Raw genomic sequence first — 26,526 nt, 5'->3', positions numbered from 1 at the left:
CGAACATGTGACAATTAAACTTCAACACTTAAACAATTTTCAACATGTTCAATGCACTAGGGATACCACCCGATCGAACTGTTGTCCGATCGAGTGATAACCTGCTGTGAACTTGTTCTCGTTGAAGTGCCCAACCAATCGGGTTGCCGACCGATCGAACGACCATCCGATCGACCGACCTGAAAGGTAGAAATACTTCAATGTTTTCAAATGCTACAACAAAAACTTCAAAAGTCAAGCCATCATACACAAACACATCTTTCCCAAAGGAAGTAACAATCCATTCGAACGGCCATCCGACCGGACAGCCGTCCGAACGGACTGTCACTCGCACGATCAGCTGTCCGATCGGACTACCATCCGATCGACCAGCTGTTCGACCCACCAACACTTGTTTCGTTTTACGCGTCACTTATCGTATCATTCTGATCAGGCTAACCATACTCTCCAGCGCTCCCTTCAATCCATCAACCGCTGTGAGTATACTCGATCCCTTTTTTGCTTTCGCACTTTTACTAAATCACATTGAACACACTACGCAATACTTTAAACGCTAACCGTTACTGCATGTTATACGTGACTTAATGAATGCTTGTTTGTTATGTTTACACATGGAATGTTGTCTACCTGCCTTAGCAACGGTAGTACTATTTGTTTGGACTCAGCACCCGTTCACTCGGGGGTTGTTAAGGACAATTACCTACATGGCTCACAGTGGTGAGAATGTATCGCGAACTGCCTTGGGCAGTCAACCTGCAGTCATTTGTATCGATAGGTTCATGTCGATAACTAACATGCCTCATTTTACACTGTGTACGTGCTGGTTATGCGTAACGCTTTCGAACTCTATATGCTATTATCAAACTTGTATGCGCACCTTTACACTATGTGTATTAATTTTACGTTAACGTATGTGACAGGTGCTCAGGATGCATATTTGCTTTCTATGGTGTGAAATCGAGGCTAGGAAAGACCTAGGTCAACAATAAACAATTGTCTGTAATAAAAATCTGAGTTGTCGGAACAGAACAATTTGACTAGATCTTTCTGTAATAATTTGTATTATCATTTATGACATGGTATGGGACGTGTTGTTTAAAATATTTGGTAAATATAGTTGTTATGGAAACTTCTGGACAATCTGTTTCGCTCAGTGTCACGCCCCGATGTTTCCGCCATCGGTTAGGATGTGACAATAATCCTCTACCATTATGACGTGACGCCTACATGACGGATACTCCCCGAAGAGACTACCCAAACATGGCGTAACAAACTGATCCAATACCAAGAGAAACCGAATTTCTAATTGTTGAACACGATTTAACATTTAAACCATAGTTTCTAATTTACACACACTCGAACATGTGCCTAACCGGAAAACCATAACCGGAACAAACCATGACCGGTGGCATAACCCTTATCCAATTCCCCACCGTCCACCACTCATTTCCACCACCACCCATTTCCGCCACAAACAAACGCATCTCCGCCGCATCATCCCCACCAACCGAGATCAGAGTATGCACCAACCGAACCTGCCGTCGTCAAGGCTCAACGGAAATCCTCCAAGTCCTCACCGGAATCGCCCCACCCACCATCTCCGTCACCTCCTGCGGCTGCTTGGGCCGGTGCGGCTCCGGCCCAAACCTCGTTGTTCTACCGTCCGAAACGTTCGTGAGCCACTGCGCCACTGCTGCTCGTGCTGCTGACGTCATGGGGAGCGTGTGTGGTGTTGATTCGGTGAGGTGTAAGAAGAGTTTGGAGGCGCTTGCAGTTAGGAAGAAAGGTGAGGCTGAGATGGAGAGAGGGGAGTTTGTGACGGCTGAGATGTTATTATCTCAGGTTAGTTTGTTATTATAACTTACAACTGTAACTGTTTCAGTTGTGAAATTTATGTTTATATACTGAATTTCAGTTTGACATCATAATGATTTTCTGTAGTTTTAATATTAGGAATGATGGATGTTAAAGTTTTGGGAAAATGTAATAGGGGTGTGTATGGGTCGGTTTTGAGATCAAACTGAAATTAAACGGAAATTTTGGTTTTAGAAAACTGTTTTTACGAGGCTAGGATTAAATACAAAACAATCTTAACCTAGGAAGTGTAGGAAACCGGGTCAAACGAACTCTGATTGACTTCGTTCCAGCAAAGTTGGAACCGTGTCGTCGAATCCTATTCAAATATATATTGGGTTTAGCTTTTAGGGTTTAGAGTTCAGTTTTAGGTTTTAGCTTTAGGGTTTAGTATTATTGTTTAGGGTTTAGCTTTTAGTGTTTACAGCTCAGATTTTAGTGTTTAACATAGGGTTTAGGGTTTAGCTTTAGGGGTTAGGGTTTCTGGTTAGGTTTCGACGAGCCGGTTCTAACGCTGCTGGAATGAGTTCAATCGGAGTTCGTTTGACCCGATTTTCTACACTTCCTAGGTTAAGGACATATTGTACCGGATCTTTACCCCGCTTTTATGTATGGGTTTGGTTCGGTTATGGGTTGGTTTTTGGTTTTATTATTACATTAGGGCCTGAAGTATTTGAGCCTAAATTTTCTTGTTAATCATCTATTAATGTAGAGTAAAATGCCCGGATAGTCCCTGTGGTTTGTCGAAATTTCACCTTTAGTTCCCAACTGTCTAAAATTACACTCTTGCTCGGTTGCTCCCTGTGGTTTGACCAGTTGTTACTCGGATAGTCCCTGAAGTGGATGGGGGTTAGTTTTCTCAGTTAAGTGGATGTGAAATTACAAAACTACCCTTCTCATTAAAAACAAATTCTAAGCTGCCCCACCATCCCACCCCACCCCACCCCACCCCACCCCAACCCCATCATAGTCTATGTTTCACCGGAGACTCTTTCCGGTTGAACTCCGGCCACCTTCACCGGCAACTGTCGCCAACTATCACTACCTACCACACCCCACCCCTGTTACGTTTAATGACAAGGGTATTTTTGTAATTTCACATCCACTTAACTGAGAAAACTAACCCCCATCCACTTCAGGGACTATCCGAGTAACAACCGGTTAAACCACAGGGAGCAAGAGTGTAATTTTAGAAAGTTGGAGACTAAAGGTGAAATTTCGACAAACCACAGGGACTATCCAGACATTTTACTCATTAATGTATTTGGGCGAAGTAATAAATCGGGGCATAACAAGATGAAATAAAAAAGACTGCTTTATAGAAATTAAAATCAATGTAGTTTTAGATGGAAATTGGACTAGGGCTGTTCAAATTGCTCGGCGCTCGACACTCGGAAAATGCTCGGAATTTGCTCGTTCGATAAAGCTCGATTAAAAAAAATGCTCGGTTCGGATCGGTTCGGTTTGAAAACGAACCAAGCACGAGCAAAGATCCGCTCAGTTCGGTTCGGCTCGGTTGGCTCGATTTATTTTTTAATATATATTATATACATATATATTTGTGTTTGTGTGTGTATCATTCTTAATGACATGACTAGAGACCAACATTAACAATGTTTGGTCCAAGATCTAAATAGAGCTCATTCAAGTAATTAGAATTGAAATCCAATACCAATGGTCCATTATCCAATACTTAAATGTCCATTTGAGTAATTGAGTCAAAATTTCAAATACTAAAATGTGAAGTGTCGATCAATACTCAAGTTTCAACCCACCATTTGATTCAGAAGTGCAAGACCATAATCAAAACCCCCCATTGGCCATCGTTATTCGACTTCTCCATCGTCACTCGTCAAGACGCCAACTCACTAGGATTTTGCTTCAGTCGATTCATTCAATTTCAAACTTCCTATAGAACTAGTTGAGGATATTTGTATTCCTTGTTATTTGTTAAATTTTTACTTGTGTTCTATTGGATGAAACATCAGGAACGAAAACTGCACTTTATTCTAATAACTAGCACCCCCATCGTTACTTTCCTTATTTATTCGAGCGGCGCTCGATACTCGCTCGACGTTCGTTCGAAAAATACTCGGATCGAAACACGCTCGTTCGACTTTGGCTCTGTTGAAAAAATGCTCGGTTCGGTTTGGATCGGTTTGTAAACGAACCGAACACGAGCAAAGGTCTGATCGGTTCGGTTCGGCTCATGAACAGCCCTAAATTGGACCACCTTTTGCATTGTGTTAAGAAGTTTATTGCAGGCTGCAGCAACTAGTTAATTGTGATTTTTGTTGATAACTTAAATTATTGTTATTAGTTTCTTCTTCTTGAGAAGTAGTCCATTTGACCTACATGACTGCCTTTATTTATTTATTTATTATTCTATATGTTGCTGAGGTCAAATTAATGTGCTCTTTCAGTTAAAATATTTGCAGATTATTTTAAACTAGCTCTTACATTTTCTCATTATTGTAAGAGAATTAACATCAAGTTTTACTTGAAAACCAGTCCATTTGATTCGACATCACAAGGTTAGACTCTTGACTCCTTTTCTTGGGTTGTGGGATCATCTTTATTAGAAAGTGAACACGGGACAATTATTTTGTTATAGCTGACGAGACCTTTGTAAGTAAGTTAATACTTCCGGGGAAAGTAACTAACTTCTGGTAAAGCCGTAAAGGACAAGTTAGGACAACTAGGAAGGTATGAGGCTTTTGCAGATGAATGATCACTTGTGCATCATGGTTTGATTAGTGCTCTAGCGGTAGGAAACAATTTGTTTGCGACTATCGCAACAGGAAATAACTGAAATCTTGGAGAAGGCTCACAATGCAGTTGGTGTTGGATTTTGCATGAGGTGCTGTAATAATTGAAAGCCGCAGGCGTCTGGACCAAGTTGGAGTGTATGTATCTACCAAAAGTTCTCGTGAATCCATTGTAAACATTCCGTGTGCCCTTGGTGAGTAATATATACTAGATATATATAGTAACAGATACGAGACACACGTACATCTAGTATCTATTAGTGACCACGTTGATAAATTTAATAAACTTGTCTTAGATTTGCAGAACATTGAGATACGTCTGGATGAGTAAGACCATGCAATCATCTTTCTTACTTCTCTGTGTGAATCGTATGAGTACTTGTAGATACTTTGATGTATGGAAGAGAGAATGTGTCCATGGAGGAGGTGTTGGAAGCCAGGGATTTGAAAAAGACGGCTGACCCCAAGAAAGAATTTAGGGAAAGTCTGCTTGTGAGGGGATGTTCAATCTGTAGAAATTACAAGCAAAACGGGGTTGTCAAGTAAACTGCTGTAAGGTCAAAGTCTTGGTTGTGGCTCTACGGATCATCTCAAAATGGATTGTCCAGATACAAGTTGAATGAATGGATACTGGATGTTGATTGTTCATATCACATGACTCAACATAGGGGATATACCAGGGAGTACAATGAGGTTGATCTTCAGTGGCGGACTTGTAGTGTTATTAGGGGTAGCACGGGCTACCCCTCAACTCCGTTTCTGTTGTATAAAGGATACCCCTGATCCTAAAACCATAGGACTCGATCTTAAAGTGGATGTAAGTATTTCTTGTCCGTCATTGATGATTATTCAAAAATGGCTTGGGTGTACATACTTAAACAGAAAGGTGAAGCTTTTGAGAAGTTTAGGGAGTGGAAAGCGCAGGTTAAGGGTTGAGGGTCAGACAAGTAAAAAGTTATGGACGGACAATGGACTGAAGTAGTTCTGTGAATTACGCAAAAGCCAAGACAAGTGCATGTTTTTTCGGTTTTGAGAATATGCACAAAATCTAGAGATTGGATGATGTCATGTCAGGTCAATGGTTATTGTGAGCAGGGAGGCTGGGAAACATGAAATCTAGGGGTGCTCGGGGATAGTTCGGAGTTTGAGACGGAGTTTTGTAAAACATACCATATGGAAATGTTACTTCTTGGTTAGATACTTGTTATTTTAAATGTGTGAAATCAATAATTTTGCTAGTTGATTAACCCTTCGAAAGGGTCCGAAAATCCCTTGTGTGATGTGACATTCATTTTTATTATTATTTATAAAAGAATCTCACTCCAATAAGCATATTTGCGAATAAATCCTTTGATTTGTAATGCAGGCGATAGATCTTAATCCAATTGGTGGACTTCACTACATCTATAAAAGCAGGTTCGTGTTACTTATTATCTTTATAATTTATCTCTAGGTAGTTAAACTGAGGTGGAGTGATGAGTGAGTAACACTTAAAACTCTAAAATACACCTTAATCGAATATATGGAAATCTTGAACCTACCACTAAACTTTATGCGCTGCGTTATCTTTGACTTTACTGAGTTTGACCAAGTAACTACATTAGCATTCTTTTTATGGTCTAACAGGAGGTCTGATCCAGGTCTGTTGCAAGGTTGGCAATGAACAAAACAACTGCTGCTCTTGAGGATGCCATAGAAGCGTCTACTATTGCTCCAAAATATCCTGAGGTAAGTAATAATTTTATGGTTCCGATGATCATTGTTGCAATGTTAATAAAGATAAAGTGATGCAGGGATGCCTCCGTTGAATTAAATATTATTTTTATCTTTTATTTGAATTTGACTTTTTTATTTCCTAGTTTATCTTTTGTTTCCTACTCTAAAAATTAGGGTCTAGGGTTTATTGTTTAGTGAGTTTTTGAGTTTGATTATCGTAAAGAAAACCTTTAAGGTTTCTTTGAACCATTCAGTTCCAAGTCTTTGAATGAATCATTGTGTTTGAGCAATTTTATTGTACGCGAAACTTCATCATAAAGAGTATAAATTTTAAGAATTTACTTCAATCGCTAGAAATCAGAGGACTTTAACCTCCGTCGGTGAAATTATGTTGGAAAACTAGACGTGAGTAATGACTTAACCGACGGATCACGGACAACTGTGTCACCGACAGAGCACTGGCGGCATTTATAAAATTAATTTTATTTTTCTTAATTGGATTTTTTGTGATCACTGGGAGATCACCAACGACTTGTCAAAAACGTATTTTTATTTTCATTGGATTTTGTTTGATTCGTCAGTGAATTTTTCCTGGTAAAAGTATGTTTCGAGTGTATTTTATTTCTTTGTGTTACTGAGCTTTAACTTAGCAAGGGGATTTTCTTCTTCACCGTTTAGTTCTATTCTATGCTGTTAATATCGATGATATAACGATTATCTGTCCCCATGTAAAATATCGGTGTTAAATATCGGTACCGATGTATTAAGCGATACTGGCCGATATAACCGATATATCACCGATGTATCACTGAATTGTTAGTGTTAAATTGCTATATGATATTAAAATTACCAATATCCCACCGATATCTCACCGAGATAACCTAAATTCTGAATTGTTAATAGAAGTTCTATCAAGTTGATGCAAATTATTGTTGCATTATTGTAATTAAATTTTGATGGATTATAATTATTTATTTTGCAGGCTTACGTATGTAAGGGTGATGCTTTAATGGCTGTGGAAAAATATGAAGCAGCTGCAGATTCTTTTTCAACGGCATTAGAGTTGGATCCTTCAATTCGTCGCTCCAAATCATTCAAGGTAACCAAACTTTTCTTCATTCTTTTAATGAAACCATTTAGAAGTTCGTATGTATTAAACATAGACATTTAACAACTTTCTACCTGTTCCAAACGGTACCCTTTTAGTTATTTTTCCGTTTGATCCATTTGAGATATACTATCCAAATCGACCTGTTCAAAAGTAAACGGGTCGAAATTGGCACTTGTATATTCATGCTACCAATACAGGTGGCGGGTGAATATTGTTTGAAGTATGCCGGCCATTTGATCATGAAACACCTATATTTCTTTCTAGGCTCGGATTGCAAAGCTTCAGGAGAAACTAGCTACTACAAATTGCTGATTCGTGATTTATGATCAAGTGTTCGGCACTGAAGATCATTGACGTGTTAGTTTACATTTTTTTTTTGTTTTTCATCTTGGGTAAGGACGGTGATGTTATCGAATTTGCTTTATGAGATGACTTATTTTGAGGTTGTTTGCAAAAATGTGCAGGTGTAGTTACTTTAACCTATTTGCAAAAAGTGGTTCAAGTCTCACAGACGACAGGGATTAAAAGAAATTTACCGTTAAAAAAAGATCTTGTTCCATATTTATGTCAAGGTTGATGATAGAGGATTGGGTTCATTCACATGGGGTTAAAATGATTTTGGTTTTAACAAGGCTTAGTGATAGGTACAACATAATAGCATATTGGGGATTTGGGGCCAAACTTAAGCGGGTTGCATAGGTCAGCCATCAGGTCGAAACGGGCTGGGTGAAGTTGGTTTGACCTGACCTGAAACAGTTTTTGTTGCCCTCTGTTTGACTTTGGCCCGTCTAATTAATGAACTTCTTTATCTGACCCGTTAAAGATAAAGACTTCTTTATCTGACCCGTTAAAGATAAAGACCATTGCATGAGTTTATTCATCATCCATACATCATAGCTTTAAACACATTTTTTTAAATGAATATATAGGATTAAATTTAGATTCAATTTCAAAGAAAAAATGTTATTAAGATATTGCCTATTAATATTCACATTATGAACCCTAATAGTTTTGACTATTAATCATTCTAGAAGTACTTGAAATAAAATTCAGCAAATTTAGCACCACATAACTGAAAGGATAATGACACCATGCCAGCTGGAGGCCTGGGGAAAGTTCTACAAAGTTAATCTGTGTGGCTGCGTAATTCCGTACATGGTTTATCAACAATCATTTTGACATAATTGTGTTTAAACTACAACTCATCATCATATATGATATTCAGTATGTCCCACTAATAGCAAAGCTAAGGTCGTGAGGTATGAGGCGGGGGTTTGGGCGTGGGTTGGGGTAAAACGCCCAAGTCACCACCCCGGGGGCTTGGGTTGGGCGTGGGTTTTGGGCGTGGCCTTCATTGGCGTGGGTTTGAAGCCGGGCGTGGGGCGGGCTAGTAAGTGACATGGCAGGCTCTCAATGGCTAAACCAAACTCATGCCCCGCAACCCAAGCCCCACCATACCCCATGGGCGTGGATTTTAGTGGTGGGGGCTCCCATTCCACGTGTCAACCAATGCCCCAACCCAAGCCCCACCATACCCCATAGTCTAAGGTAGGGTTTAAGAAGGGTAAGATATAAACAGCCTTACCTTTACCCTGTAGGAATAGAGAGTCTGCTTCCAGTGAGACCTCCGGCTCGATAGTAGTTTTGCATCAAACCTTGGACATAAGGCACATAACACTATTCCTTGATGAGACAAACGCTGATTAGTGCATGTACCCCCTTGTCTTTCGGCTATCAACACCACCACATGATGCATAATTAACCGTCTGCTGCTTTTAACGTTATTTTCACGAAATTAGTAAAATAATGTTAAAATTAGTGTTTCGAACACAACATATTGGAGAAATATCAAATTAAACGTGTTTCTAACTATATATTATATTTGTGACTGTAAAAAGCATTATATATGGAAATTTACAAAGGAAAAACAGAATATTGAAAAATATAGAACAAAAAATATGTTATATTTGACCCGTTTGGTTTTAAATTAACTTTTATTGTAAGGAATATTGGTCTATAATAATCCCACCTAGACCTTATTGGCCATTAATAATCCCACCTCAGAATATTCCCCCCACTAGTCCCACCTTTCACCTATTTTTCCTACAATGGTCCTCCGTTAAAAAAACTTAACGGAGTTAAGCTTTTTTCCAAATTTCAAACAAATTTTTTAGGGCTTTTGATTAGAACGGCGATACGAGTCCATTGATGTATAACTTGCCTCGAAACGATGCTCCAAACGATGAAAACGGCGCTTCAATTCGGGTGTTTAAGTTTCCAATTAACCAAAATCAAGTCACTTGGAGCACCATTTCGAAGTAAGTTTTACATCAATGGACTTGTATCATCGCTCTGATCAAAAGCCCTAAAAAATCTGTTTGTAATTTGGAAAAAAGCTTAACTCCGTTAAGTTTTTTTAACGGGGGACCATTGTAGGAAAAATAGGTGAAAGGTGGGACTGGTGGGGGGAATATTCTGAGGTGGGATTATTAATGGCCAATAAGGTCTAGATGGGATTATTACAGGCCAATTCCCCTTATTGTAATTAGGAAAAAAATAAGCATGTCGCAATGTCATGCAAAAGTTTTTAAAGAATTATGTTACATTATTAAAATAATGAAAAATAGAATACGGCTTAAAATTGCTAAACTGTGAGGTAGCTTTGATGGCATGTATGTGCTTGGATAACTTGTTTATTACTATTTATAACTCCGTATTGAAAAAAGTTTATATCGAGAGATCCATAAAAATAAGCACGTGACAACAATATACTCAAAATTTTATAAGAGACTATTTTAATTTTTCTATAGAAAAGAATAAAGACATTTTCAAGGATTGTCCTTTATCTTTATATCCATTTTCAGGCGTTGTCCTTTATGTTTAAAATTGACGAGTTTTGTCCTTTATGTTTTCATATCATACAAGTTTTGTCCTTTAGGCCTAACCAATTAGTTTTTTCAGTTAAATTTGGTCATATGATTTGTACATGAGGGCATTTTTGTCAATTCAAAGGTAAGTTCAACGACAGATTTACAGCACAAAGCTTCTGCAACCTTTGAATTGACAAAAATGTCCTCATGAGCAAAGCACATGACCAAATTTAACTGAAAAACTAACTGGGTTATGCCTAAAGGACAAAACGTGTATAATATGAAAACATAAAGGACAAAACTCGTCAATTTTGAACATAAAGGACAACGCCTGAAAATAGGTATAAAGATAAAGGACAATCCTTGAAATTCACTCAAAGATCAAATACAAATACCCTTATCATACAAAACGTATGAATAGGCTGAAAATGTAAAAACACGCGGTGACATTTTCGTAATTATTTACTCGTAGAGTAATTATCAAAATTACTCTACAAATGATCTTGTAGGGTAATTTTGACCTTTTAGCGTAATTTTGTAAAATGTACTTGTAGGTTAATTTTGATCTTGTAGAGTAATTTTGTAGAGTATCATAATTACTCTACAAATGATCTTGTATGGTTATTTTGTAGAGTATAATAAATACTCTACAAATGATTTTGTAGAGTAATTTTGAATTTTATGTTGTTTGATAAACTTGCAGAGTAATTTTGATACATGGTAATTTTGATACACTTGTAGAGTAATTTTGATAATTACCATACAAAATCAAAAGTACTCTACAAGATACACTTGTAGAGTAATTTTAATAATTACACTACAAGATCAAAATTACTCTACAAAATCATTTGTAGAGTAATTTTGATAATTACCCAATGAGCAAATAATTACGAAAATGCTAGCGTGTTTTTTGGCCTTTTCATGCCTTTCGTATGTTTTGTACGATAAGCCACTTTGTACGTGAACTTAACTCAAAGAATAAAATAAGTTCAAAACTAACTAAAAAAATAATAGAATAAAATAAAATAAGCGATTCTTATCTGCTTTCATAAAATCTTGCGCGCGTTACGACGTGCTAAACTCTGAAAAAATTAACACCCTTAGATAAGTACATTATTTATGACACCAGGAAAAACTCTAAACGAATGTTGTTCGGACAATATTGGTCTGGATCACGAGAAAGAAAAAACTCAAATCATATTTTACACATTCGATGTTGAACGAAACGTTTATCAAAACGTAGATAAAATAAACACAACACAACGATATATTTGAAATACTATAAAACGTTCTTTAAAAAAGAAAAATAAAGCATGTCTCGACAAAACAAACGCGTTACATTGATATATTTGAAATACTATATCTTTAAAATAAGGAAAAATAAACCATTGGTTTTATTAATTATTAAATAAAATAGTATTCCTGTGGCGGAAATTAGGCTGGTATTGGTTCGCTTAATTACGGTATCCATACGGTACAGCCACCAAGAATTTGCGTAAAAAATAAAGAATAGAAAAAAATTGATTAAAGTGTGATACGGAGTGAAATCGACTTTATTAAATTTCAAGGGTTGTTATGTAAAGAAAAGAGAAAAAAGCTTTATCAAAATTTAAGAGTCACTAGTAATAGATCCGCGCGCGTTGTGGCGCGGGTACTTCGTAAATATTGAATGGATTAGTCCAAGCGTTATGTGATGTGTTAACCGTATGAAAATACACGTTTTGACGTATCCGATTGAACTCAATGTATCCTATAGTTGCATTGCGATTGGATCAAAACGTAACGTATATCGAATTTATATCGTGCAATTATAACGTATTATACGAGACCCGACTAACTCGAATTTATATCGTCAAGCCAAAAACTCTCGAGGGGGTCAAAGTGGCATTTACAAAGTTCATAAAAAGTTAAGTGGTTAAAAATTGCATTATCTAAACCTAAGGGCTAAGAAATGGTAAAGATAAAATTTGATAAAGTTTTGAGGTAAAAAGGAAACTATAACAAAGTAGGGGCCGAAAAGGAAACTACCACAAAGTTGGGGTGTTAAAAGCAAACGATTTGTAAAATAGAGTAGTAGTTTAGGGACTAAATTTGCCATTTTATGAAACTTTGTAGGTACCAAAGTCAATGGACTAAAATTGCAACATCATGAAAGTATGGGAGAGTCAAAGTAGCATTTACAAAGTTCATAAAAAGTTAAGTGGTTAAAAATTTCAATTACTAAACTTAAGGGCTAAGAAAGATTAAAAATAAAATTTGATAAAGTTTTGGGGTAAGAAGAAAACTATAACAAAGTAGGGGCTGAAAAAGAAACTGCCATAAAGTTGGGGTGTCAAACACAAACTATTTGTAAATTGAAGTAGTAGCTTAGAGACTAAATTTGTCATTTTATGAAACTTTAAAGGTATCAAAACTAAAAGGCTAAAATTACAATATCGTGAAAGTAGGAGGACGGGAAGGCAAAGCCTGTGGAGTTTCCACCGACTTTGTCCTTTAAGTAATAGGTACAATATGATAAATTAATTAAAGATCAAAGGGTGTAGGAAAAATCATTCACTAAAACACAAAAACTCTACTATGAATTTATGTGAATTTATGATGCGTTTTAAGGGTGAGGATGAAATAGGAAGTTTATTTTGGTTAGGAAGGATAGAAAGCAATAGGATTATGACATGTGGCAAAATTTAAAAAGGAGACATTTTTAAGTGTTTTTTAGGCCATTGCGTTTTAGAAAGGAGACATTTTTAAGTGTTTTCTAGCCATTGCGTTTTATAAATAAGACATTTCTTTGTGTTTTTTGTGCATTGCGTTTTAGGTAAAACACATTTTTATGCGTTTTCAGTCCATTGCGTTTTAGAAAAAAGACATTTTAAGTGTTTTCTGGACATTGCGTTTTATAAATAAGACATTTTTTTGTGCATTGCGTTTTAGGTAAAACACATTTTTAAGTGTTTCCAGTCCATTGCGTTTTAGAAAGTACACTTTCTTTTGTATTTTTAGGCTATTGCGTTTTAGAAATAAGACATTTCTTTGTGTTTTCTGGTTATTGCGTTTTACAAATAAGACATTTCTTTGTGTTTTTTGTGCATTGCGTTTTAGAAAAATGTCATTTTTTAGGTTTTTTTTTTCCATTGTGTTTTACGCAACTGGGTTTTAGAAATTTTTTTTCGAAAATATAGCAATAGTATACTCGTTTTAAAGATAAAAAAAATGCTCGTTTTTTGTGCATTTTTTATAAAAAAAATAATGTCGTATGAAAGAGTTATTAACGTTTAAAAAATAGGGGGAATTGGAGTAGAGAGAAACTATTGCCTTGGATTGACTAGAATGCTTCTAGATAAACCCACGCGCCTCCTTTTTTTTCCTTCAATTTCACTCATTTAATCTTAACCCATGATTAAATAAATAGATGATCAAGATTACTTCGTATGCTTTTTACCCAAATAAATTTCCTATTATATTCTAACACTGTGTTTTAATATGAAGAGTAATAAATACGATATAAATAACAATTTTATGAAAAACTTGTACAAGACAACCACGCTAACCAACTATCTTAATTATATCCACTAAAAGTTAGGTAAGTCTATGAACATCTAAACGAGCCAAACTGGTCGTAACTAACTGAGACTGTCTTGCTGAAAGCTTGAATCAAGCCAATGTTAAATGAGTTTGAAGCCAAGCTGCTCGAGTCTAAATAAAGCTTGTTTAATAAATAAACTCGCATCTGAGCTTCACTTATCAGTTTGAGCTGGCTTACGACCCTAAATAAGACAACTATTATATATAATAATTTGGAAAGTTGGATGTCAATGCTGTTAGTGTATAATTATTACTATTTTATGTTTTTATTATTTCATACAAGAATAAAAGCGAAATGTAAACGGAACGTTTTCAGATTTAACACCTCTATTTGTGGTTGACATCTCTCTATTCATTCGATAAAGTCTTTTAAGGTATACTTGTCTCGGCAAAAGATCAAATACAAATAGCCTTATCGTACAAAACGTACAAAAGACATGTAAAGGTAAAAAAACATGTTAACATTTTCGTAATTATTTACTCGTAGAGTAATTATTAAACTTACCCTACAAATGATCTTGTAGGATAATTTTGATCTTGTATGGTAATTTTGTAGAGTACCATAATTACTCTACAAATGATCTTGTAGGGTAATTTTCATTTTGTAGGATAATTTTGATCCTATAGGGTAATTACAAGTAAATAATTATCAAAATGGCACTGCGTTTTTTTTTTTTTTTTTTTACCTTTTTATGTCTTTCATACGTTTTATACTATAAAACTATTTGTACAGAATCTTTACCTACCCCTCTTTAATCGATTTTGTTTGGTAATTAAATTTGGATGGATGTATAGAGCTATTTTTTTAGAAGGTTAAAAAGAGCAACTATGCTGACATGATTGAATACCACAATGTAAAGTTGATATCTATAGGTTAACCAAATTTCCTACTTTTCTTTATAAGACTTCTAACCGGTGTTTGTATAATTCAAAGTCTTCTATGTTTTACATTAGTTTTGATTAAAAATATAATTTCTAGATATTTGAAACAGTTTACACGTGTATCTTAGAACGTGTACAGAAATAAAACGCAGCTCAAGCGATCCAAAGCGAAATATATTATAGAAAAAAAATATATAAAACCTAAATGAGAGAAAGTTTATTAGACCAGGCGAAGTCGTGGGGTGAATAATGTCCCATTTTAGGGCGTTTTGGGTCATGTGGTAGCCCAGTCAGCACTGGGTCATTATTGAGAGTTTTTACAAAATAGGTATAGTGGGGATGTGAGACATTATGTTAAATGAGATGTAATATAATTAAATAAAACAAAAAAACCATCAAAAAATCTGATTGGATAAAAAATAGGATGATGGAAGGTCATTGGTCAAACTCTCGCCCCAACCACGTGATTCAAAACACGCCAAAACCAAAAAAAGCTGAAACACGCCCAGGGGGCGGTGCTTGGGCGGAATTGGGCGTTTTTTGTGTGTTTTTTTTTTAAAAAACTACACCCATTACAGGTGTTCTTAGATACCAACAAAATAAGGATGTGGAACAAAGAAATTAACAAAATACATGACTTTTAACATTTTGTAAAATAGACATATCCATAAGCAAAAACGCCATGTAAACAAAGTCGGCTAAGGAGATTGATATTAGCCCGCACAAAAAGTTTAAAAAAAGTACAACGAGTTAACAAGTATAATAATTACACATCTAAAATGTTGGGTAGATATTTCTTAGCCGGCACATGAAAGAGTAGCATCTTAGTTGACAGCCTAAACAAGTTGGCTATATCTTAAATCCAATAATATAAACACACCCTTATAATCTTATTTTCACATCACCTAGCGTATACGGGTCGTATAATGTTATACGGCCCGTATAGAATGTTTTTGCACAAAAATATATGCGGTGGAATCTTTTTTTTTGTTTTACATGTATACAGGCCGTATTACATGATACAACCCGTACACATATGTATACGAGCAATATAATGTTATACGTCCAAATGTGTTTATTTTTTGAGGTTTGATCAGGTTTTTGGGTTTTAAGATCTGTATACGGGTCGTATAATCTTATATGGCCCGTATGTATTTTTTTTTTGTGTAAAAACGAACAACCGTTTAATAAATTTTAGTAATTCTTTAGATAATGTTTTCAGTATCCGGAGTTTGTTTGTTTGTAACTAGGGTTCAGAATGGTTGAATATTGTGATTAGAACACTATACACTGCATGTAAACACAATGGCTTTGTGAGGCAAGGATCTTTGAATGCGGTATGTACGTTAAGTACGGATCCTACAGCTGCATTTGGAACAAGAAGTCTAACAATTCGTTTATTATTTGCTGTTGTCTCAATGCACACAACACGCAGTCGTTGATGGGCTTTGCGGGTCTGTTCGTAGCTAGGGTTCAGAATGCTTGAATATGATGATATTAGAAAAGGAAAAACACTACCATAGGTGAACTCTTTTGAAGAAATCGCAGGCTGATACATAAACCCTATATGATTCCCCCACCTTATACGCCACATTCATTTATTTTCAATTTTTATTTACTTCATACCCCACCACGTTATCTAAAGAATTACTAAAATTTATTAAACGGTTATTCGGTTTTACACCCGTTGATCGTCTGTTAACTACCTGATGGAGTACTTTCGTGATCTAATCATATCAAGTATTCACTACATGGAGCATATAATGGTTTGTTGGGTTGTTTGTAGATAGGGTTCAGAATTGTTGAATATGGTGATATTAGAACAATGTACACTCCATTTAAACACAATGGTTTTGTGATGGGAACCACATATTTATGTGTTGCAGTTTGGAAAGATGACCGAATACATATTTTATATTGAAATTTGTGAGCCTTCAAATTATTCTCAGATAATTCCTAACAACTGTCCATATGAAAGTTAGGGTTTGTTGGGTTGTTTGTAGCTAGGGTTCAGAATGCTTGAAACATTGATTTAGTTTTTGTTTGTCACCTTCAATCTCCATTGCATAATTCATTTAGTTTCTATTTAGCACCTTCAATCTCCGTTGCATAATTCATTTAGTTTCTGTTTGGTACCTTCTCCATCCGTGTATGTTGCAAGTTAAATCCACAATCAATTTATAGAGCTGCAACAACAGATTCAACAATATAGCTAATCTGGAATTGGAGAACCGTTGTGTCTAATCATCGTATCAACTATTCCGTATAAGTTTTTAGATGGTGTTTGTAAGGTTTGTAACAACTTTCCTGCTAATTATTCTCAGACAATTCCTAACAACTGTCCCTGTGAAAGTTAGGGTTTGTTGGGTTGTTTGTAGCTAGGGTTCAAAATGCTTAAAGCATATTATATAACTTTTTAGATGGTATTTGTACAGTTTAATTACCTTGTGTAACTTAGAATGACATCTACCATTGACATCTGTATATGGAACGAGATTCTTCGAGAACTAGAAAAGGAGAAAATACGGAACGAGATTCTTCGAGAACTAGAAAAGGAGAAAATATGAAACAAGATTCTTTGAGAACTAGCAAAAGGAGAAAATACGAAACGAGATTCTTCCACTAATTAGTTAGCAGTCATTACTTGTTAATGATGAGCAGTTGGTCGATTACATGATAGATAAAATGCGGAAACGTTGAAGTGTAAGAATGATTATGAAGATAAGTTAGAGATAAGTCAAGAACAAAGAACACTTGAAGAAAAAGCAAGAACTTAGAAGTATTACCTGTTTTGCAGTTGGATCTCGTTTGTTGTCTATGTATTTGTATTCAGTCAATGAGCATACTGTTGTAGACTATGTTTTGTAGCTGTGGCAACAATTTCAACAAAGTTATATACGTCCCGTATAAGGTTATATGGGTCATATACGACCTTTTGAATTTTTTATTCGATCGTATATTCATCATATGAGCACTGTTTTATGTTTTGTATACGGGCTGTATAAGGTTATACGACCCGTATACAATTATCAAACTTTCTTTGTAAGTAACTTTATTTGATAAGATAGTGTAAGAAACCTCCTTGAGCGTTGTGTTTAGAACTATGAACTTTGTTTGAGTTAGTTAATATCTTTTATTGAAATCAATGGGTATATAAACAAAGTCATAAGCAGACTTATTACCACCAGTGTTGAGCTTCCTATTCTCAGGTTCACAATGAAGGTTTTGAAAATTGAAGGATAAGGACTTTGTTATGGTTTGGGGAGAATGTTCTGGAAATTGAAGGAAACTGAGGTTGAAAGTTTGAAGTAAAACATTTAACATCTCATTAACGCAAATGCAATACCTACAATTAACCAATTGTAAAAGAAGGGTGAGATGTCGGCAGTTAGCTCGAAGAAGTTACTCCCTTGGTAGTTGTTACCATTTCCATCATCGGTAACCACATATTTGTGTGTTGTAGTTTGGCAAGATGACCGAGTAGAGATCTGAATAACCAACACAACCCATTTGTAACCCAACTAAAATCTCGTAACTGTGAATCTCTTCCCTCCAAAACCACCACCTTGTCGCGTACGGTCATCATAACTAATAACCTTCATCTTTTCACTGTCGAGTATACGACCCGTATAAAGTGATACGAGTCGTATACAATGGTTTAAATATTTTAACCGATCATATACTCAACATACGAGCACTGTTTTATGACTTGTATACGGGCCGTATAACGTTATACGGCCCGCATACAATTATCAAACTTTCTTTGTAAGTAACTTTATTTGATAAGATAGTGCAAGAAACCTCCTTGAGCGTTGTGTTTATAACTACGAACTTTGTTTGAGTTAGTTAATGACTTTTTTGAAATCAATGGGTAGATAAATAAAGTTATACGCAGACTTATTACCACCATTGTTGAGCTTCCTGTTCTCAAGTTCACAATGAAGGTTCTAAAAATTGAAGGAAAAGGACTTTGTTATGGTTTGAGGAGAATGTTCTAGAAATTGAAGGAAAAGGAGAACTAGATTTGTTGAAATCAAAGAAAAGAGTAAAAAAGATGAAATGAGGCATGTTATATTGGGAACTGAGGTTGAAAATTAGAAGTAAAACATTTAACATCTCATTAACGCAATTGCAATACTTACAATCGAATGCATCCTTAAACCTGATAGCAGCAATATGGTGATATTAAAACACTGTACACTGCATGTAAACACAGGGGGCTTTGTGAGGATATGTTACAAACTGGGAACCACATATTCGTGTGTTGCAGTTTGGAAAGATGACCGAATAAAGATCCGAATAACCGATACAGCCCATTTAACACCTCATTAACGCAAATGCAATACTTACAATTAATCAGTTGTAAAAGAAAACTGAAACCAACTTTTGCATTCGTAATCTTGATAGCAACTTCTTGCTTAAACAATATTCTGATATGACAGATAAAATGCAAAAATGTTGCATAATTCATTTAGTTTCTGGAATTCGAGAACCGTTGTGTCTAATCATATCAACTATCGTGATAACTTTCTGTTGAAGTGAAAGAACGAATATGAAGATAAGTTAAAGATAAGTCAAGAACACCAAAGAACACTTGAATAAAAAGCAAGAACTTGGAAGTATTACCTGTTTTGTAGCTCGATCTTGTTTGTTGTCTATGTATTTGTATTCAATCAATGAACTTTGTTTGAGTTAGTTAATAACTTTTTTTTTTGAAATCAATGGGCAGATAAACAAAGCCAAGAAGAGTAACGTTACCGATCAGTCTGTTGATGAAAAGCTTAGAAAAGAAGGATGAGATATCGGAAGTTAGCTCAAAAATGTGATTAAGGTAAGCGTGTCGTAAAGTTGCATCTGATTCTTAAAACATTTCTGTCACTAACCCCGACCTGGTTTGACCCGGTCCAGGAGCCGCGGGACAGAAACCCGTGGTATTTATGTTTACAGCGGAAGTCTAGCAGGATCGTTTAAACTTGAAAATGCCCGATTATTATTTTATTTCATAATTTGGGATAAACCCCGTAATTTACAATAGAGGAATTTCACAAGAATTTCCCTGATTTACAAAACATGTTTATTTATTTTATTAAGCCACTACTTCAAGCTTGTTAGTGCTCCACAGCACTTTTCCTTAGTTCACAGCAGATCACCTGAAACATGTTTTAAAAAGGTTTTATCAGCAAGAAATACTAGCGAGTCATTCAAGTTGCACAAAACGACACATTGTTATAATTCACAGTATTAAGGGTGATTACAATGTTTCTATCAACCAATTACCCCAAATCGGTATTTGTCACTCGACTGTATCGGTGACTATGGTCAGATCACCCATTGGCTAACTCGTTGTCCAATGGTGACGGGTATCAAGTAATGTATAAAAAACCCCACATACCGGCAGTAATTGAAGATTACAAAAACTTAATGCATGTAATTATAACTTTAAAACCAACATGATTTTGAAAGCAAATTTGGTAAAAAGAGAATGACTCACATTGCCAGTTTATACGGGCAGAGTTTAGCCTACTGATAAGCCTGATAACCTAGTTTAAACAATAATGCACACGAACTAGGTTAGTAACTAATACAGCATTTACAATAACTCACGAGATACAACCCTCACAACGAATGACAAAGTGGCATACTAAACATCCATCGGATTTACGACGAATGACAAAGTATAACCCTAATGCGGGTAGCACTTAAACATCCATTGGATAGTTTCAATCGATCGGATATTGAATCGTAGCAGCGATCGAGTTAATACCCGGTATCGTGGCAGCACCTCACTATATGAAAATTATAGTTTTGAGAAGTATAACTTCGTTTTTGAAAGTTGGTTTCGACACCAGAGGACTGCTCAGGAGCCAAGCTATTTATAGCTGAAATATGGGGCTCTCGCGGCCCGCGTGAGCCATAAGCTAAACCTTACGCGGCCCGCGTGGCCGCCCAGTCTATGCGTAGGTCTGGTTGGTCACTAGTAGGGTCACTAGATAGTCAACACGTGGTCCCGGAACACTTATCCGGTCAAACATAAGTTGACGCGGCCCGCGTAAGTTTCCCTTTATGGCTTACGCGGCCCGCCTGGAACCCTAAACGCTTATCTGGTCAATTTCCTAGTTGACGCGGTCCGCGTAAGGCTATGCTTATCCTTTACGCGGCCCGCCTAAAACTTATTTTTCTTGTTTTCTTGGTTTTTCATGCACAGTAGGGTTTTTAGGGTCCGGGTTTTTATTTATGGGTTGTTTAGGGACATTTTTGAAGGTCCTTACATCCTCCCCACCTTATTTAGAATCTCGTCCTCGAGATTTACTGAAATAAGTGTGGATATTTTCGCTTCATCTCTGATTCCAGCTCCCAGGTGTATTCGGGTCCTCTTTTTGAATCCCACTTGACCTTGACCAGCACCAGTCGTTTGTGCTTGAGAAACTTGATCTTTCTATCTTCTATTTGAAGTGGTTTCTCAACAAACTTCAACTTTTCATTCACTTGCACATCTTGAAGAGGGACTACCAGTGATTCGTCAGATAAACATTTCTTGAGATTGGATACATGGAATACGTCATGTACCCCGGCTAACTCTTCTGGTAGTTGTAAACGATAAGCAACTGGTCCTATGCGTTGAATTACTGGGAATGGTCCTATGTATCTGGGACTCAGCTTTCCCTTTTTATCGAATCGAACTACTCCTTTCCAAGGAGAAACTTTTAAGAGTACCTTGTCTCTGATTTGGAATTCGAGTGGCTTGCGTCGATTATCAGCATAACTCTTCTGGCGATCCCGAGCTATCTTTAGTCTTTCTTTGATTTGAGTTATCTTGTCAGTGGTCTCTAGCACAATTTCAGGACCTAATAATTGACTTTCTCCTATTTCTGCCCAACAAACCGGAGTTCTACACTTGCGTCCATACAGTGCTTCGAACGGGGCAGCTTCAATGCTTGCATGATAACTATTGTTATAGGAGAATTCAATTAAGGGTAAGTGGTCATTCCAATTTCCACCAAAATCTATCACACATGCCCTAAGCATGTCTTCCAGGGTTGGATCGTTCTTTCACTTTGTCCGTCTGTTTGGGGATGATAAGCTGCACTTAAATTTAATCGTGTTCCCATGGATTCTTGGAAACTTGTCCAAAAATGTGAAGTGAAACGACTATCTCTATCCGATACAATGGAGAGTGGAACTCCTTGTAAGGATACTACTTCGTCTACATACAATTTGGCTAATCTTTCCATGCTAAAAGTTTTTTTCATGGGTAGAAAATGAGCTGATTTGGTTAATCGATCCACAATTACCCAAATCGCATCATTACCTTTTCTGGTTTTGGGCAACTTAGTAACAAAATCCATGGTTATTAATTCCCATTTCCAAACAGGCATTTCTAATTTTTGAAGTAACCCTGAAGGTTTCTGATGTTCTGCCTTAACTTGTGAACAAGTAAGACACTTAGATACATATCTAGCTATGTCCTTTTTCATTCCTATCCACCAGAAATTATTTCTTAAATCTTGGTACATCTTATTATTTCCAGGATGCATGGTATACCTAGATTTATGGGCTTCCTCTAAAATCTTATTTTCTTAAATCTCCCTGCTTAGGTACCCAAATTCTTTTCTTATGCTCCTTGTTCCAATTCTTTTATTCGTCCTCTCATTCCTTCAGCATCATCCTTGATTGCTGTGGCTTGAACATTCTTCAGTTATTCCATTAAATCTAATTGTAGATTTAATCTGAGAGCACGAACTCGCTTTTGTTTCTCATGATACTTACGACTTAAGGCATCTGCAACTACATTTGCTTTTCCTTCGTGATACTGAATATCACAGTCGTAATCGCTTATAATTTCCATCCATCTTCTTTGCCTCGTGTTCAGTTCTTTTTGCCCAAATATGTACCTTAAGCTTTTATGGTCCGTATAGACAGTAAACTTACTTCCATACAGATAATGCCTCCAAATTTTAAGGGCAAAAATTACCGCTCCCAATTCTAAGTCGTGAGTCGTATAGTTTTCCTCGTGCTTTTTCAATTGCCTTGAGGCATACGCAATTACCTTTTTGCGTTGCATTAACACACATCCTAATCCCAGCTTAGAAGCATCGCAGAAGACTTCAAAATCTTCTGTTCCTTCTGGCAATGCTAGAATTGGGGCATTTGTTAACTTTTGCTTTAAAATCCTAAAAGCCTCCTCCTGTTTGGGTCCCCATTCAAATTTTACGGCTTTACAGGTTAGCTTAGTTAATGGCACGGCTATCTTAGAAAAATCTTTAATAAAACGTCTATAGTATCCAGCTAATCCTAGAAAACTTCTAACTTCCGTAGCTGATTGCGGGGCCTTCCATTTGGTGATTGCTTCTATCTTGGAGGGATCTACGTGAATACCTTCGTGATTCACCATATGACCCAAAAATTGCACTTCCTGTAGCCAAAATTCACACTTTGAGAATTTGGCGTAAAGCTTTTCCCTTCTTAACAAAGTTAAGAGTGCATGCAGGTGCTCACAATGTTCCTCCTGACTTTGGAGTAAATAAGTATATCGTCGATGAAGACGATTACAAATTTATCCAAATACGGTTTACAGATCCTATTCATCATGTCCATAAATGCTGCAGGGGCATTTGTTAATCCGAAGGGCATGACTGTAAACTCGTAATGTCCATACCTAGTTCTGAAAGCAGTTTTAGGTATGTCTTCTTCTTGTACCTTCAATTGATGATATCCAAAGTGCAAATCTATCTTAGAAAAATATCTAGCTCATTGCAATTGATCAAAAAGATCATCAATCCTAGGTAATGGGTATCGATTCTTAATTGTAACCTTGTCTAATTCCCTATAATCGATACACATTCTCATTGACCCATCCTTCTTTTTTACAAACAATACTGGAGCTCCCCACAGAGAGGAACTTAGTTGTATAAACCCTTTGCTTAGTAATTCATCTAACTGTCTCTTTAATTCGAGCATTTCAGTGGGTGCTAACCGATAAGGTGCCTTGGCTATCGGTATAGTTCCTGGAATCAGATGAATTCTGAATTATACTTCTCTATCGGGTGGTAATCCTGGTAGGTCTTCCGGAAAGACATCCGGATATTCTGATACTACTGGAATTTCTTTAAGTTCCTTACTTTTGGTATTAACAACTACCGAAACCATATATGCTATTCCTTGTTTTCTTGAATAACTGGCCAACTTCATTACTGAAATAAATTTCAGTGGCCTTTGTGGCTTATCTCCGGTAATTACCACTAATTCTCCTGCGGGTGTATGGATTTCTATGGAATTTTTATCACAGAGAATTCGAGCATGGTTGGCTACTAACCAATCCATTCCTAACACTACATCGAATCCGGCTAAATTCATAGGTAACAGGTTTGCATAAAATTTATGACCTAAGAGTTCTATCTTTCCTTCTTGCAAAACCTTATTTATTTTAACAGAATTCCCATCTGCAGTTTCGACTGAAAAGATCTGCCTAAGATCAGTTAAAGGTAATTTAAGAGCTTGGCAGAACGAAGTATTTATAAAACTTTGGTTTGCACCAGAGTTAAATAACACTTTCGCATAAACGTTGTGGACTAAGAACGTACCCGCTATGACGTCAGGAATCAATTCGGCTTCATGCATAGTCAATTAAAATGCTCTTGCGTTCTTCTTGGAAGTTCCTTCTACAGGTTTAGCCTTGTTGTCTACTGGTTTGACCAATTTAGGGCATTATTGCCTGAAATGCGCAGCTTCTCCTTAGTTGAAGCAGACTTTTGTTTTCTTCCGGCAATTTTCTTCACGATGTCCTACAGCTTTGCAAAAGTTGCATGTTTCATTACACCTTCCAAAATGCTTCTTCTTAAAGTTCCTGCAAAGTGGCGGAACGGAAGATTGCCCAGTTCCTCTTTTCTTGAAATTACTATTATTACCCACACGAAATCCCTGGGTTCTGAGCCAATTCCTTTTTCCTCCCGCGTACGCACTAGCCCGTCAGTCAGAGTGTTAGCTAACTCCACTGCATCATCGATTGTGCGGGGTGTCGCAGCTTTGACAATATCACGGATCTCGCTAATTAAACCCCAAATATAGCGAGAGATAAGTACCGGTTCCGGCGAAGCCAGAGTAGGTACAATTCGAGCATACTCGAAGAATTTCGCAGTATACCCTCAACAGTCAACAGCCACCATCCGGTGGCTCAGAAACTTATTCGCCATATGCTCTTTTTCGTATTCAGGGCAAAATTTTCTTTCCACCAGACGCTTAAATTCCTCCCAACTTATGGCGTAGGCTATGTCACTTCCCTTGGCTTGTAATACCGTATTCCACCATTCTAATGCTTCTTCCTTGAAAAGGTGAGGAGCATACATAACTTTATCCTCCTCGGCACATTTACTTATTTTGATTACTGCCTCGGTTTTCTCCAACCAACGCAGTGCCGCAGTCTCCCCTTCATTGCATGCGAACTCAACAGGTTTACAGACAAGAAATTCTTTATAAGTGCAACCAGGTGTTGCAGCTTTCATTCTTTTGTACACTGGGGCTTGAATTCTATTATTATTGTTACCTCCTCTATTAATACTATTACTGGAGGTATCGTCGCGCGTGCGTTTACTAGGGTGAGCTTGTGAAGGCTCAACAGGACTTTTTACCGCATCGACGATGGCTGGAATAGCATTAACTATTCCCTGAGCTACGATGTTTTCTATGTCTTGCCGGTTTAGGAAGTGATCCTCCTTATTGTGTTCTGATTAATTAACTTCATTAACTGGTTCATTAACAGCATGTTCCATCTGGGTGTTTATCAATCACAAACTATTATTTAGTACAAACATTTTGGTGCACTGTACAATCAGATTTTATTTTAAAATAGCAAACACAACAGCCTTACATATCTATTACAGCTTACAACTGAAATACTGTTATCTAATTTTAGCTATGACGATTATACTCCGCATTTATTTTATTGCCTCGTATTTATTTATCTAATCTCCATGGTTGGTCTAGGTTTGGCAGTTTATCTTAATTAAGGATTAAGATTTTCTGCTGTAGTGGCTAACATATAGAGATCTGACCATTTTTCATCTAATTTGTCTTCCCGTGGCGGGTTTTTGCCTATCTCCTGAGTCTCCTTGTTAACTATTACTTCTTTTGAATTGGAAGTTCCTATTTTCTCGTGGCTTTTTCTAAGAATCCAATTTCTTTACTTGGTAGTAAGTGGGTTCTCATACTGTGCCTTACGAATAAATATTCCTTCCTTAGTATTTACTGAATATCTTGAGGAATTTGATTGAGATGAGGTTCCCTTATCCTTTTGGGCACTATCTAGTTGATGATAAATGTCCGAAAGCTTTTGCTTACTGTTAGGGGAGGATTTCTTAACGACCTGTGATCCTCAAGTGTTATCCTGTTTGGTGATCCTTACCTCTGTGACAATTAGTGATCCTCAGGAGTGCTTCAGGATCAGGATCATGGATCATCCTAAGGATCCTTATACTAATGGTTGTTCACTTTGAATTCGGTGTTGTATTGCAGGAGTACCGGCTTGGACTTGGTCATGGCGATATTCCTGGAGCATATTCCCTTCAATTCTGCACGTGCTTGACCATTGTGAACGTTGTGGAGAACGTGGGGAGAAGGCACGAAATGCGGACAGTTAGTTAGGCTAGATATTTTCTATTTTTAAAGGGGATAGCGAGCTATTTTTAGAACACTTGGCTATTTTTTGGCTACACACACTCGTACAACCGCACTCATCAACTCACGGCGA

At 36.7% G+C, this 26,526-nt stretch overlaps 1 protein-coding gene across 2 annotated transcripts; it reads left to right on the top strand.

Annotated features, from left to right (window-relative positions):
* The first annotated feature begins 1,303 nt into the window (after window positions 1–1,303).
* On the top strand, window positions 1,304–8,262 carry LOC110899092. 2 transcript variants are annotated; one of them, XM_022145969.2, is made up of 6 exons: window positions 1,304–1,842; window positions 5,989–6,038; window positions 6,263–6,350; window positions 7,321–7,437; window positions 7,714–7,806; window positions 7,914–8,262. In XM_022145969.2, the coding sequence occupies exons 1-5, from the start codon at window positions 1,399–1,401 to the stop codon at window positions 7,759–7,761; spliced, it is 747 nt and encodes a 248-aa protein (XP_022001661.1). In that variant the 5' UTR covers window positions 1,304–1,398; the 3' UTR covers window positions 7,762–7,806; window positions 7,914–8,262. The 2 variants fall into 2 exon arrangements, with proteins under 2 accessions (XP_022001661.1, XP_022001660.1); XM_022145968.2 differs by having other exon boundaries at window positions 7,714–8,262.
* Window positions 8,263–26,526: the final 18,264 nt, after the last annotated feature.

The sequence above is a fragment of the Helianthus annuus genome, chromosome 13 (assembly GCF_002127325.2).
Source record: "Helianthus annuus cultivar XRQ/B chromosome 13, HanXRQr2.0-SUNRISE, whole genome shotgun sequence".
Classification (NCBI taxonomy): Eukaryota; Viridiplantae; Streptophyta; class Magnoliopsida; order Asterales; family Asteraceae; genus Helianthus; species Helianthus annuus.
The sequence above is the reverse complement of the archived record's forward strand: the minus strand, read 5'-3'. Positions and strand labels throughout refer to the sequence as shown.

Coding starts and splice junctions, on each gene's coding strand:
- LOC110899092 (XM_022145969.2), top strand. CDS start 1,399: ATGACCGGTGGCATAACCCTTATCCAATTCCCCACCGTCCACCACTCA. Junction 6,039..6,262: donor CACTACATCTATAAAAGCAG/GTTCGTGTTACT, acceptor GGTCTGATCCAG/GTCTGTTGCAAGGTTGGCAA. Junction 7,438..7,713: donor GTCGCTCCAAATCATTCAAG/GTAACCAAACTT, acceptor ATTTCTTTCTAG/GCTCGGATTGCAAAGCTTCA.